This window comes from Nycticebus coucang, chromosome 21, assembly GCF_027406575.1.
Source record: "Nycticebus coucang isolate mNycCou1 chromosome 21, mNycCou1.pri, whole genome shotgun sequence".
Taxonomy (NCBI): domain Eukaryota; kingdom Metazoa; phylum Chordata; class Mammalia; order Primates; family Lorisidae; genus Nycticebus; species Nycticebus coucang.
The window spans coordinates 42,123,990-42,137,130 of NC_069800.1; the positions used below are offsets into that span (position 1 = coordinate 42,123,990).

General features: G+C 54.6%; 2 protein-coding genes across 2 annotated transcripts in view; one reads left to right on the forward strand and one right to left on the reverse strand.

Moving 5' to 3' along the window:
• The window catches only part of MMP24 (matrix metallopeptidase 24), a 65,076-nt gene extending 53,440 nt beyond the window's left edge, over positions 1 to 11,636 (forward strand). Inside the window, exons 6-10 of the mRNA XM_053573753.1 lie at positions 876 to 1,037; positions 3,174 to 3,388; positions 5,790 to 5,928; positions 7,186 to 7,452; positions 8,990 to 11,636. Coding sequence (XP_053429728.1) covers positions 876 to 1,037; positions 3,174 to 3,388; positions 5,790 to 5,928; positions 7,186 to 7,452; positions 8,990 to 9,327 — 1,121 coding nt within the window. The 3' untranslated portion in view covers positions 9,328 to 11,636. The remainder of the gene's footprint in view (positions 1 to 875; positions 1,038 to 3,173; positions 3,389 to 5,789; positions 5,929 to 7,185; positions 7,453 to 8,989) is intronic.
• On the reverse strand, positions 10,992 to 12,886 carry MMP24OS (MMP24 opposite strand). The gene is made up of 2 exons (XM_053574425.1): positions 12,600 to 12,886; positions 10,992 to 12,513 (listed from the first exon to the last, which is right to left on the reverse strand). The coding sequence occupies exon 2, from the start codon at positions 12,508 to 12,510 to the stop codon at positions 12,343 to 12,345; it is 168 nt and encodes a 55-aa protein (XP_053430400.1). The 5' UTR covers positions 12,511 to 12,513; positions 12,600 to 12,886; the 3' UTR covers positions 10,992 to 12,342.
• Positions 12,887 to 13,141: the final 255 nt, after the last annotated feature.

Sequence of the window (13,141 nt, forward strand, 5' to 3'; positions counted from 1 at the left end):
CACCCCACTCAGGGCCCAGGCTCGTAACTACCAGCCATGTGGCAGCCTCAGTTTTATGTGGATTGTCTTTTCACCTGCCCTTAAACCCCTGTCTCCATCTTGGCCAATAGCTCAGTTCTTCGGAGCTGCAGTCTCACTTCCTGAGAGCTGCCCCACGCCCAAGCCCTGCCTGCCTCTGTGGCTCCCAGGCCTCTCTTCCCACTACCTCCACCTGAGCCCCTGTCCTTTTCATCTCCCTGCTGGGTGCCAGGACCAGGATGGGCCTCTAGACTGACCCTGCCCTGTTCCCTCTATCCCTCCCTCCAGCACAGCCAGAGTGATTTCATCCTATCACCACCCCACCCCTGCTAAACCCCCACCGGCCGAGGAGTGATCCAAATTCCTCTGCATGGCATCATAGCCCCTGCTTGCCAGCCTGGCTGACCTCATCTCTCTCTGGCCCTCTCCTCCTGTTTTGTTCCAGAGCCAAGTGGAATGAAACTGTGTGTCCCTGGAGTGTGTTTATAGCAGTCCCTCTGCCAGGAATGCTGCCCTCACCCTTCCTCCCCCATCCCTCATCCATTCTCCCAACTTCTTACCTTTCAAGACTCACCTTTATGACGCTTTCCCTAAGCAGCTTCCTCCAAATTTAAACAACTCCCCAGCCCCCAGAATCCCCACTCAACCCTTACCAACATCTCTGAAGCACCCAGAACACTTTTCTTCTCCTTATCCCACACTCTATGGAGAAGTCTGGAAAGCAAGGCAGAGTCTGATCTCTTTGTGTGGCCTTCGTGTCCAGCACAAGGCCTGGCACAAGGCACGTGCTCAGTGTTTGCTGACTAACTGACCTCTCAGTGGGTGCCCTGGGCACCTCCCCATCCCCCTCTCTGCAGGGAACGACCTCTTCTTGGTGGCTGTGCACGAGCTGGGCCACGCCCTGGGACTGGAGCACTCCAACGACCCCAGTGCCATCATGGCGCCCTTCTACCAGTACATGGAGACGCACAACTTCAAGCTGCCTCAGGATGATCTCCAGGGCATCCAGAAGATCTATGGTGTGTGGCAAGGAGGGCGCAGGGTGGGCAGGGAGCGTCACCATCCTTGGCATTGCTGATGCATCTCTGACCATGCGCCCACCTTTATAGGCTTCGTCAGAAGGGGCGAGGCTTTCCCTGGCACTCGGGGGGGAAAGGACAGAAGTGAGGACAGGGCCCCCCACGCCCTCTTCTCTGCTCTTTCCCTTCAACACCCCTCTTTCTCACCTCCTGCACTTCCTGCCCTCCTTCCTTCACCAGATGGTGGCAGAGCACCCTCACGCATCCCACCTCTAGCCAGGGAGGTTCAGAATGTGGCGAGTACGTGGGTGACTACAAAAGTTTTGAGACAGACTGTGTCGTGGTCTGTTATTTCACTTCCAAGAAACACGGTCAACAGCATCCTTTCTCATTCACCCATGCAAGTTTCAGTGTGCTCAGCTTGGTGGTGTTGCTGGGAGGGCTTCATTTGTTTCTATCTGGATTTTACAGTTGTTGATTTTTGGGGTATCTCAAAACTTTCGTAATGACTCGGGTATTATAATCAGAACTTTGATCTTAAAAAAGAAAAAAGAGAGAGAGAAGCTAGTGCTATCATATAAGGCATGAAAGGCTTCCTACCCTGCCTCTCTCCCAGTTCAGTTCAGGGAGAAGTATGTGAAGTGCTTGTCAACACAGCACAGGCCCCTGCTGCCCCAGGCTGTGGCACAGGAGAAGGCCACCCTGTGGAGGAGATGTCCCCACTGGGTGGGGGCAGTGACTGCCGGAGGTTTTTCCCAGATAGAAGGGACAGGATCTGCTGACAGGTCAGATATAGGGATGAGGGGAAGGAAGGAGAGTTGAGAATGATTCCAAGGTCTGGCTTTTGTAATTGTGAGGCAATAGTATGTACCAATCTACAGCTCAAAAATCTGGGCTGGGATATTGATTTGGGATCTTTGGTGTCTAATACAGTAACCACTAGCCACATATGGCTATTGAAATTTAAGTTTATATTAATTAAAATTAAATACAATCAAAATTCCAGTTCCTCAGTCTCACCAAGAACTAGTCATTCATTTCAAGTGCTTAGCACCTGTGGCTAGAAGCTACTGTATTGGGCAGTGAAAATAAGGAATATTTCTGTTACCACAGAATGTCCTATTGGACAGCTCTGCTACACAAGGCCTTTAGAGCCATGAGGCTGGATGTCACCACCTGGAGTATTGACTCTTAGCCCTTTGGAACCACCTTGTGATTCCACCCCCAGACATTTGGTTTTAGTTTAAAAAACCAAGCAAGCATACAGTTTAAAAGCTCCCTGGGTGACCCTAATATCCAGTCCAAGTCAAAAGCACTGACTTCTAGGGACAAAAATGTAAAGAGAGAAGGGTACCTAGAGGCACTCCCACCTTTAGTGTAGGCGGATGAGGAAAGGAGGCCAGCAGAGGCTGAAAAGAACAGCCCATGAGGAAGGAGGGAAAGCAAGAGCGTCCAGGGCACCAGAAGAGAAGAGAGCACTTCGAGGAAAATGTTTCTCTGATCTTGCTACCCAAAGTGTGGGCCTCAGACCAGCAACATCAGCATCCTCTAGAGCAGCGGTTCTCAACCTGTGGGTCACGACCCACAGGAACTGTATTAAAGGGCCGTGGCATTAGGAAGGGTAGAACCACTGCTCTAGAGCTTGAAGAAATGCAGAATCCCAGGCCCTCTAAATCTTAACCTGCACTGTACAAGATCCCTACATGATTTATATGCTCATCAAAGTTGGAGTCAAGTACCCATTGGATTGGCAACATAGCAGTCACTGGTGATCTTCATGGAGCAGTTGGAGTGGGTGATGGGGTAGAGACTGCATTGGAGCAGGACAAAGAATGAAGAGGGGCAAGACAGTGGGGTCAGCATCTATGAAGAGGGGCAGGAAAAGAGGGCATGGATGCTGACCCTAAGGATGGGCATGGCTGCTCTGTTACAGGAGAGAAAAAAGAGGAGGTTTGGGGTGGAAACATGAGCTCCCTTCCAGTGATTATTTTCATCTATTTTCTCAAAGACTGGGGAGAGGGAAGAGGAGTGGCATGGGGCAGATCTGCCTCAGAGTTGCCTGGGGGATGATGAGGCCATAGCAGTGGGAGGCAGGGAACTGCTTGGCCCCTTCTAAGATGGAGCCCCTCTCTCCAGGACCCCCAGCAGAGCCTCTGGAGCCCACAAGGCCACTTCCCACACTCCCCGTCCGCAGGATCCACTCACCGTCAGAAAGGAAGCATGAGCGCCACCCCAGGCCCCCTCGGCCACCGCTTGGGGATCGGCCATCCACACCAGGCACCAAACCCAACATTTGTGATGGCAACTTCAACACAGTGGCCCTCTTTCGTGGAGAGATGTTTGTGTTTAAGGTAGGGCCAGTTGACTCTCCTCTGCCCTGCACCCCCCATGGAGATGGGGAGGCTCCTGCCCTAGGATTAGGCTGCCACGGGGCCTGCATGGGTCTCTTGCCAGGGCTGCCACATGTGAATCAACTTGTTTCCAAGAGGGAGGGGGAAAGACTGTTGATCCCACACCTTCCCAGGGTTAATATGGGGGAAATGCTAGAGACTGGCTTCTGAATTATGACCTTGAGCAAGTCACCTCCCTTCTCTGGACCTCAGTTTCCCCATCTGAGTAAGGGGGAGTCATTCCTCTAACAAAGGCATGTGAAGGCCAAATGAATGCCTGGCTGTGAAGAGGGCAGGTCTGGAGGAGGGGCTGGGTCCATGGTGGCTGAGTCTGACTCCAGCTCCAGATCCCACCAAGGCCTGAAAGGCTGCTGCTGGCCAGGCTGCCTCTCATCTCTGTCCTGTGCCTGTCACTTTAGTTGTGTGCTAACTGGGTAGCACCCTGTCTGGTGCCTTGCAGGTTGGGTTCCCAGGGAGCAAACCCTGAGTGGGTGCTTGGAACACAGGGTTTGACTGGGGAGTACCTTTAGGATCAACGTCTGTGGGGAGGAGAAGGAAGCAGGACTCGGCAGAGGGAAATATTAAGTGACGATCCCCCCCCGAGGGAGCTCTGCAGCTATAATGGCCCCTTGGAGCCCCAGATGGCTGAAACTTTATAACCCCTGCCTCACTTAGTCATTGGAAGAGGTAGGGCATGACCTTGAGGGAGGCCCCCTAAAGCTGAGACATCCCCAGAGGGACTGATAGTTGGAAACTCCTTATCGGCTATACCTCCTGCCTTGGGAGCACTAAGCCCTTCACTGAAAGGGAGGGATCTGGGCACTGTGAGTCCCTCATTCTTGGTGAGGAGGGCTGCCTCATGCCCCTCATGGAGTCCTCCCAGCAAGCTTTAGGCTCTGAGCAGGAAGCAGATGTGGGTGAGCTCCAGTCCAGCCCCTTACTGGCTGTCAGTCAGTCACTTGGCCTTTTTCAAGACTCCATATATCTCAGATCGACTTAACAGAGTCATAAAGAGCAATGTAAGGTTAAAAAACTGGATGCAGCCAGGTGTGGTAGCTCATGCCTGCAGTCCTACCACTCTAGGAGGCTCAAGCAAGAGGATCGCTTTGAGCCCAGGAGTTTGAGGTTGCTGTGAGCTATGACATGCCATTGCACTCTAGCCAGGGTGACTAAGTGAGACTCTGTCCCAAAAAAAAGCAGGCGGGGCACAGTGGCTCATGCCTGTAATCCCAGCACACAGGGAGGCCAAGGCAGGTGGATTGCCTAAGCTCATGAGTTCAAGACCAGCCTGACCTAGAGAGAGACCCTGTCTCTAAAAATAGCTGGATGTTGTAGTGGGCACCTGTACCTCTCAGCTACTCGGGAGGCTGAAGCAAGAGAATCGCTTGAGCCCAAGAGTTGAGGTTGCTGTGATGCCATGTCTCTCTACCAAGGGTGACAAAGTGAGACTGTGTCTCAAAACAAACAAACAAACTGGATGCAATAGTACTTTGTAAAACACCATTTGAAAAACACTAGCTTTTGTATCATCCTGTATGAATCACATTCCTTCTGCAGTCATTTTTCTTTGATCCTCCCAAATGAACCGTTCACAGGCACATCTGGGTTTTATTATCCCCATTTACACATAAGAAAACTGAGGTACTGGGAGGGCACAGGTCTTGCCTAGATTACCTCCCAGCCAAAGACTGTGGCTGGAACAGGGCACCATTTAGAAAGGAGGGGATTTTATTGGAGCCTTGGTCCATTTAGCTGCTGTTTATCCGGCACAGACTATGTGCCCCATGCTGTTCTGGGCACTTTGTCCAGAATCTCTCATTTGAGTCCCATTATTGCCTGCACTTGCAGGTAAGAACCTGGGTCATGCAGCTGTCAGCAGAAGAACCTGAATCACACCCAGGTCTTAAGGGAATCCCCACAGCATGCTTCCCAGGATCTTTGCCCCGCTGGCTAGAGCCAGCCCCGTGAAGGGTGCTCTGCCCTGTCTCAGTGACCACCTTGCGCTTCCCACCCTGCTGAGCACTGGCCCCACTGACCTCTGTGACTCTTGGCTGCCCTCACGTGGTCACTCCAGGCCCAGGTGGCACCCTTTCCAGGTCCTCGGACCTCCTCTCCTGCCCCACGCCTGTCTACTCTCATGAGGACTGTCTCATGACTGCAAGAGGCATCAGGAGGCTTAAATGAAGAGTTACAGGAGCAGCCTGTCTTCCTCACAGGAAGCAGCAGAGGGAAAGATCCATGGAAGGTTGCAAGGAGGGGCCCAGGGAAGGTGTTGGGTTGTTGGGGCCTAAGCCCCAAGGCTGAGATCACTGGGTGCAGAGGCGGGGCCTGACATGCCTCCTTCTCCCCACTTTCCTCCCAGGATCGCTGGTTCTGGCGCCTGCGCAATAACCGGGTACAGGAGGGCTACCCCATGCAGATTGAGCAGTTCTGGAAGGGTTTGCCTGCCCGCATAGACGCAGCCTATGAAAGGGCTGATGGAAGATTTGTCTTCTTCAAAGGTAATGCAGCCTGTGCTGTGGCATCTGAAACAGTTCCCCGCCCTTCTTGGGTTGGCTGTTTTCCCATCTAAACTGGAAGAGGCAGGGCGGGAGGCAGATGTTCTCCAAGGGCCCTGCTAGCCCTAGGAGACACCAACCTCTATGAAGACAGGCCCCAGCAGGCAGGTGATGCACAGTCTGCAGAAATCAAGTCAGAAAGTGATTACTGAGGAGTGGTATATGCCAAGGTTGGTGGGGTGACAAGCTTCAGCCACATGAAGCAGAGGGTTGAATGGGCAGCACAGTGCTCCATGGAAGGCCCTCCTGTCACTTCTGTAAGAGCCCAGAGAGGGGAGGCCATACAGGCTGCAGGGGTGAGGGAAGGGAGGGGAGAGGGAGATAAGGTGCCCCTCCTGTGCCTGGCACTGTGCTGGGTTGTTTCGTGACAATTATCCTGACTTGGGCCAGGCCCAAGATGGGTGAGATGCAGATGTAAGAAACAAGGAGAGCATTGCAGAGGAACAGAGGGCGGAGTGAAGGAGCGGTGGGCGGGGCATGCATGCTCACCCAGAGGGTTAGCAGACACACCTGCTGGTCACCGAGGCCCCCGCAGAGAGCTCTGAGAAGCGGCCTGGAGAGGGAGGTTGGGGTGCACTCTGAAGAGACATGGTTGCCAGGCCAGGATGTGGTCCAGATCCATGACGGCTGGCAGAGACACAACAGGGCAGAGGCAGGGCAACCATTTCTAAAGATGAGGAGAGCACCATCCACGCTAGAGGGCCAGGCAGGCTGCAAGGAGTCCTCAGAAGTGGCAGAATCTTGAGAGAAGAAAAGATGAGGGTCTCTACTGGGGACCTGGAAGGGAGAAGGCAATGAGGAGGGAGCCTGCTGTGGTGCAGATGAGGAGCTCCGGGGGTCCACAGGTGGTCAAGGTATCTGGGACAGGAGCTGGTGTCACTGGTGGCAGTGGGGCAGGGGGATAGGAGTGTGTGGGAAGTCATGGGAGTGGCCAAGGTCCCCAGAGAGGAAAGACGCACACGGCACGCATGTGGAAAGAGGGTGGGACACGGAGCCTGGGCAGCCTGAGATGAGGTGTTCATAGTCCATGATGGCTTCTGGCTTCCTGCTCTCCAAACTCTACCAGGCTAAGGGCCAAGGGCATGAAGCAGGCCTCAGGCTCTCTTTCCCCCCACACTCAGATGCCGGGGAAGTGGCACTAGCCACACTTCTGGCCCTGGATGATGGTGAAAGGTTGACGTGGGCTCCTCTTGACCACAGGTGACAAGTACTGGGTGTTTAAGGAGGTGACGGTGGAGCCTGGGTACCCTCACAGCCTGGGCGAGCTGGGCAGCTGTCTACCCCGGGAAGGCATCGACACGGCTTTGCGCTGGGAGCCTGTGGGCAAGACTTACTTTTTCAAAGGCGAGCGGTACTGGCGCTACAGCGAGGAGCGGCGAGCCACGGACCCCGGCTACCCCAAGCCCATCACTGTGTGGAAGGGCATCCCACAGGCCCCCCAAGGGGCCTTCATCAGCAAGGAAGGCTGTACGTAAAGGCCGGGCCGGCAGGGTGGGGGGAGCAGATTCTGATCCTGTTTGTTATCGATCTTGATCTACTGTGTGGACATAGTGAGACATGAAGCAGGTGTCTGCCACTAGCTCGTTTCTCAACCAGGATGTCCTGAGCCAGGTTGGCTGGGCCCTCATACTGCCTCACCACTACTACAAGTTTGGGCAAGTCACTAATATGTTTTCTCAGTTTGTTCATCTATAAAATGGGGATAACAATGGCCCCCACCTTTACATAATGGCTTTGTGAAGATTAAATAAGATGAATTAAACAAGGCACTTAGAATAATGCCTAGCACACAGTCCATGCTATATACGTTTTGGCCGCCATCATCACTACCATCATCATCTTGTTGGTGCATTTCAGTTTTTGTGGAAGGACGGGATTCATTCATTCACTCAGTAATTACTGAGAGCCAGCATCTGTGGTGGGAGCTAGGGATATAGCAGTGAACAAGACTTGCATAGCTCCCAGTCTAATGGCAGAAAACAAATAAGGTGGCAACAGATAGTATAAGGGAAATAAATGCTAGGACAGATCAACTAGCCAGAGAGAACCATGTTAGAGACAGCTGGGGAGGGGCACTCCCAGGAGGTGTCACTGGCAGGAAAGCCTGTGGCTACAGAGGCAGAGCTGCTATTTGTTGGCTCTCCTGTGTATCTGATGCTTTTGGTTGGAGCCTCAGAGACAAGTGACATCAAGGACCCTGACCAATGAAAGTCCCAGCCAGGGTGGGGAGCCAGCCAATGAGGAGAGTCTGAATGAGCTGCTTTGTCCTCTGTGGATGGCTGTTGCTGGAGCCAGTGGGGTGGCTGCTCAGGGATGATTGGCAGGGCTGCCCAGTCTCTCCCTGAGAACAGTCCCAAGGACTCTGGATCTGTGTTGTGAAGTGATGTTAAGCCTAAAAAATTCATTACAGAAAGGTAGTGCTGTCAGCAAAAGGAGAAATCTTGTTCCCTGCCTCCTGTGGCTCAGGCATGAGCCAGACTGAGGCCTTGCAGGGGTCCTCAAACTATGGCCCGCGGGCCACATGAGGCAGTGTGATTTGTTCCTGTTTTGTTTTTTTACTTCAAAATAAGATATGTGCAGTGTGCATAGGAATTTGTTCATAGGTTTTTTTTTAAAACTATAGTCCGGCCCTCCAGTGGTCTGAGAGACAGTGAACGGGCCCCCTGTTTAAGAAGTTTGAGGACCCCTGCCTATGGAGACAATACTGTCCAAGCCTTAAGTTGGGGACTTGATGAGACACACGTAAGGGGCCTCTGGGCACAGTATAACAGAGCTGTGACCCTAGCACAAACAGAAACACGTCTCAATTCTACCTAAAGCCCCTCAGTCCTTTCCCAGTACCTTTGAGACAACAGGGGTGTCCTTCCCTGCGGCTGTATCGCTTACTCGCCTGATTCCGGCAAGCAGGGCCCTCCCCTTACCACTCCAGCACCGCGTGCCCTCTCTCAAACTGTGAACGCTTGGAAGTGTCTGGGAGTGGTGACACTGGCCTATATTTCTGCAGATTATACCTACTTCTACAAGGGTCGGGACTACTGGAAGTTTGACAACCAGAAACTGAGCGTGGAGCCCGGCTACCCACGAAACATCCTGCGGGACTGGATGGGCTGCAACCAGAAGGAGGTGGAGCGGCGCAAGGAGCGGCGGCTGCCCCAGGACGACGTGGACATCATGGTGACCATCAACGACGTGCCAGGCTCTGTGAACGCTGTGGCTGTGGTCATCCCCTGCATCCTCTCCCTCTGCATCCTGGTGCTGGTCTACACCATCTTCCAGTTCAAGAACAAGGCAGGCCCTCAGCCTGTCACTTACTATAAGCGGCCAGTCCAGGAGTGGGTGTGAGTAGCCCAGAGCCCTCTCTGTCCACTCGGTCTGGCCAGCCAGGCCCTTACCAGGGTCTGAGAGGCAGCTCTGGCCACTGCCCAGTGGGGCCAGCAGGGCCCTAAGCCAGGGTTATATAGCTGAAGTAGTGGGTGCACTGGCCTAGGCTGAGCGTGGGGCAGGGAGCAATGGGAGCTGTGCCCCAGGGTGGGTGTCTGGCACCCAGCTGCCAGCCTTCTGTCCTGGGTGAACTACTCTCTACTCAAAGGAGTAGGCCAGACCCCACCAGGAAGCAGGGACTGTGCCAGGAGAGCCCCTATGGTCACTGCATCCTGCAGTGTCTTCCTGGCTGGGACTCGGCACCCCTGTGGGAAGCCAGCACTAGCTCTCATCCTCCAGATGGGAGATGCCACAAGTCCCAGACCCCTTTTGCCAACACCTGCTGGTCAGATGTCCCCCTACCCCCACCCCACTGTCCTCCAAGGCTACAGGACCCCTGCTGCTGACACAGTGGGCAACAAGCCTGGGTTTCCCCTGCTGGCACATGACAGATCCCTCAGGAAACCTGTTCCACCTGTCAGGGTCTCCTCTGAGACCCAGGACTTAGGGTCACATGCTGCAGGCAAAGCTGTGGCCCACCTGGGTCTGACAAGGACCCAGCTGTCACATCGTGAATATTTAAACGTCCTGTCACTACTGTTCAAAGTCCCATTTTGCAAAGGCTGCTTGAGGCGTTAGGTGAACCAGAGGTGACTGTCTTGGTGATGAGGCCAGTGTGGCGGCCCTCCCCCAGGTGATTAGGACCAAGGTGCTGCTAAGGCCACTCTAGCGCCCAGACACCCCAAGAGCTGGTCCCTGCTCATGAGGCTACAGAGCTGGGGCAGAAGCTAACCCCATTTCTGGAGGTTGATCCAAGTTTATGACCATCCTCCACTCCCTCCCATTATCCTTGTCTCTTTCCCCACTTCCCCTCCCCAGCCCTGCCCCAGCCTGGCACTTGTGGTCTGGGGCTCAGCCTGACTAGTTGAAGCAGATGGCTGCAAGGCCAATATGGGCAGGGTACAGGAGTAAGAACCCAGGGCAGCCTTCTGGAACACTCTCGAGATCGCCCTGAGGCTGACTCAGTCTCTCAGCCCAGAAGCAGAGTTCACTCCCAGGGCCCTACCTGACCCAGCTCCTGCATTGCTCTCAGTTAAAGGGCACCCCCAACTGGTAGCAGCCCCAAGCCTAGGGGCCTCCCTTTCAGACCTTCTCTGGCCCACCCCTCACTGTCTCTGGCAGGGTGCTTAGCCCTGGTCCAGCAGAGGGAGCTCTGCTTGTCACTGAGAGGCCCTAGGCAAGACCATTGGGGTCAGCAATACCCACTGGCTCTCTGCCAAAGCTAAAAAGAAGTGTCAGGCAGTCCTCAGGGTGCTGGCAGAGTCCAAGATGCCACCCCTGCTAAGCCCACATGGGTCTTGCCCTTACCCTGTGGCCTCTGGGTTTGGGGTCAGCTTATCCTGTAGCACAGACAAATACTCCTGCTGCCCTGGGAGCTGTCTCAAGGAAAATCTCTCATCCCAGAGGCGCCTGTGTGGGTCCACTGTGTCCCCTGTCATCATCCTTGTTTGTTCATTTTGGCCAAGGGCAGGCTCCCTGGGGCAGGCAGGGAACAACTGCGGAGATATTAGTGATTCATAGGTTTGTACAGTGTTTTATACTTTGCAAAGCACTTTATTAGCTCACACCTGTCCACTCACATGAAACTTGTGTAGGCCCTGGGAGGCCGAGGGTAACTCTCATCATACCCTCAGATGAAGCACAGAGAGATCCTTTTACTTGCCCAAGCCATCCAGTGGGCTGGCTGGGTCTTGTGTCCCCATCTGTGGACTCCTCTAGGGTCTGAGATGAGATCAGAAGTGTCTCCTTTGTCCATCTCTTCCTGGTCCCTCTCCATTCCTCAGGTTGGTGCTCTCACTTCTTGAAAGCTCTAGGCACCCCCTGCTTCCCGCCAGGCTCCCTACTAACTCCTGGTACTACCTAGGCCAGCCAAGAAAGAGCAGGAGATGGGGGCAGGCAGACCAGGCTGCAGATGTGAGGGATGTGGAGCCAGTCCTAGAGATGCCTCAGCCTAGAGGCTTCCAATCTCAGATTCTCCTGCCTGTGGTCATCTGTTTGTCCATCACCCCAGGACAGGGCAGATAGACAGAGGGGCAAAGCACTGGGAGACCCAGAGCCCAGCTACCCCTCAGCCTGGGGGATATCACAGCATTTCAGTGTCAGTCACATTTTAAACTGATCAGCCTTTGTATAATGTTTTTTAAATCATTTCTAAATAAAACAGAAATACAGAGTATGTCATTTTCCTGGGATGTGGGAACAAAGATCAGGTTCTAAGAACGAACTTAAGATGATTTGGGGAGAACAGGGTACTTTGAGGTGTCTGGTAGCTGCCCCACGAATCTCATCTGCCAAATCAGCAGTCGGATGTCCCTCCTCTCCAAAAGGCTAACCCTGGCAGTCCAGTTACTGGGGCCCCAGAAATACAGCCCGATGCTGCTTCACTTCGATCCCAGGATAGGGGACAGCCACCCTCAGGAGGAGTAGGGGAGGATCACTGTAGCAAGGGCAACTCTGAAGTCAAGGCCCATGATACCTCACGACCTGGGGCACAGATTAAGAGCTTGGTTCTCAGCGATAAGGGGAAGACGAGGTCAGGAGGTCTGCAGCATTAGGATCTTCCCACAAGCCCTAGCCTGGTACTGGACCAGGGCCAGGGTGGGATGCCCCAGGACCCAGACAACTGGAGAAGAGGAAGAGGGTAAGCATGACGATCTGAGCTAGCTTTGGGGGCAGGCTGAGAAGCTTGCTGGCTGCGAGGCTGAGGAGACGGCCTTGCCGGCGGGACTTCTAATCCTTGGCAGCCCCTTTGAATTCTGTGGTCCCCAGAGCGCAGAGGATGGGAGAAAGGCATAAGACAGACACAGGAACGCTGGCCGAGGCCGGCAAAGAGGACAGGGGGCGGCAGGCGGGAGGCATCCTCCGGAGAACGCCAAGTCAGTACCAGGAGGTGCAGGCGATGAGGAAGCGCACGTCGTCCAGCGGTCCCCACGGGCTGGGCTCGGGCTGAGGTTGTGGTTGGGGTCGCTCTGGGCCTTCTGGTGCAGCGGGCTGGGGCTGCGCCGGCTCCGGGTCACCCTGGCCGCCGCTCACCTGAGCCCCCATGGTCTGCGGGGACGAGAAAGCACCCCAAGGTGCCTTCAGGCCTGGCCCAAGGCAACCCCCAGCCGGCCCCCCATTCCGCCCGTCCTCACCTTGCGCAGCTGCACCCGTGGGTCCCACGGAGCCTGCCTCGCCCAGCGGGAGGAGCCGGCGCCGCCACTCACCCCGCACCCACCCCGCACCCGCCGCAGCGTAAATTCCGCACTTGTAACCTGGCCAGCCAATCCCGCGCCACGCACGGAGGCCCCGCCCCGCGCGTAGCCCGGCACTGACGGCGCCGCCACAACACCCAACGCTCTGCCCAATGCTTCCGGTCCTGAAAAGCTGACCCCCTGTTTCTTGCCTGACCCACCCACCAAAGGGACCAGCAGCCAACATCCAACTACCACTGTCCTGAAATCTGGTGCCCCTGAGCTCTCACAGAAAAGAAAGACTGTTGTGTGGACTCAGGGAGACAAGGCTTAAGGCACACCAGCCCAGGGGAAAATTGGAACAGATCATCATCCTTTGAAGGCCACATAAGACCGGGACAGAAGTTGAGTGAAAAATGTAACTACAGTGGATAGTGTTTTCGCTTGTGCCAGATGATGATCGAGAGGGGAATGTGTGTGTAGAGATGGGGAACGGAGTGTGT

What these genes read in the sequence shown, in the direction of transcription:
- MMP24OS (XM_053574425.1), bottom strand. Translation starts at nt 12,510, where the DNA reads ATGGGGGCTCAGGTGAGCGGCGGCCAGGGTGACCCGGAGCCGGCGCAG.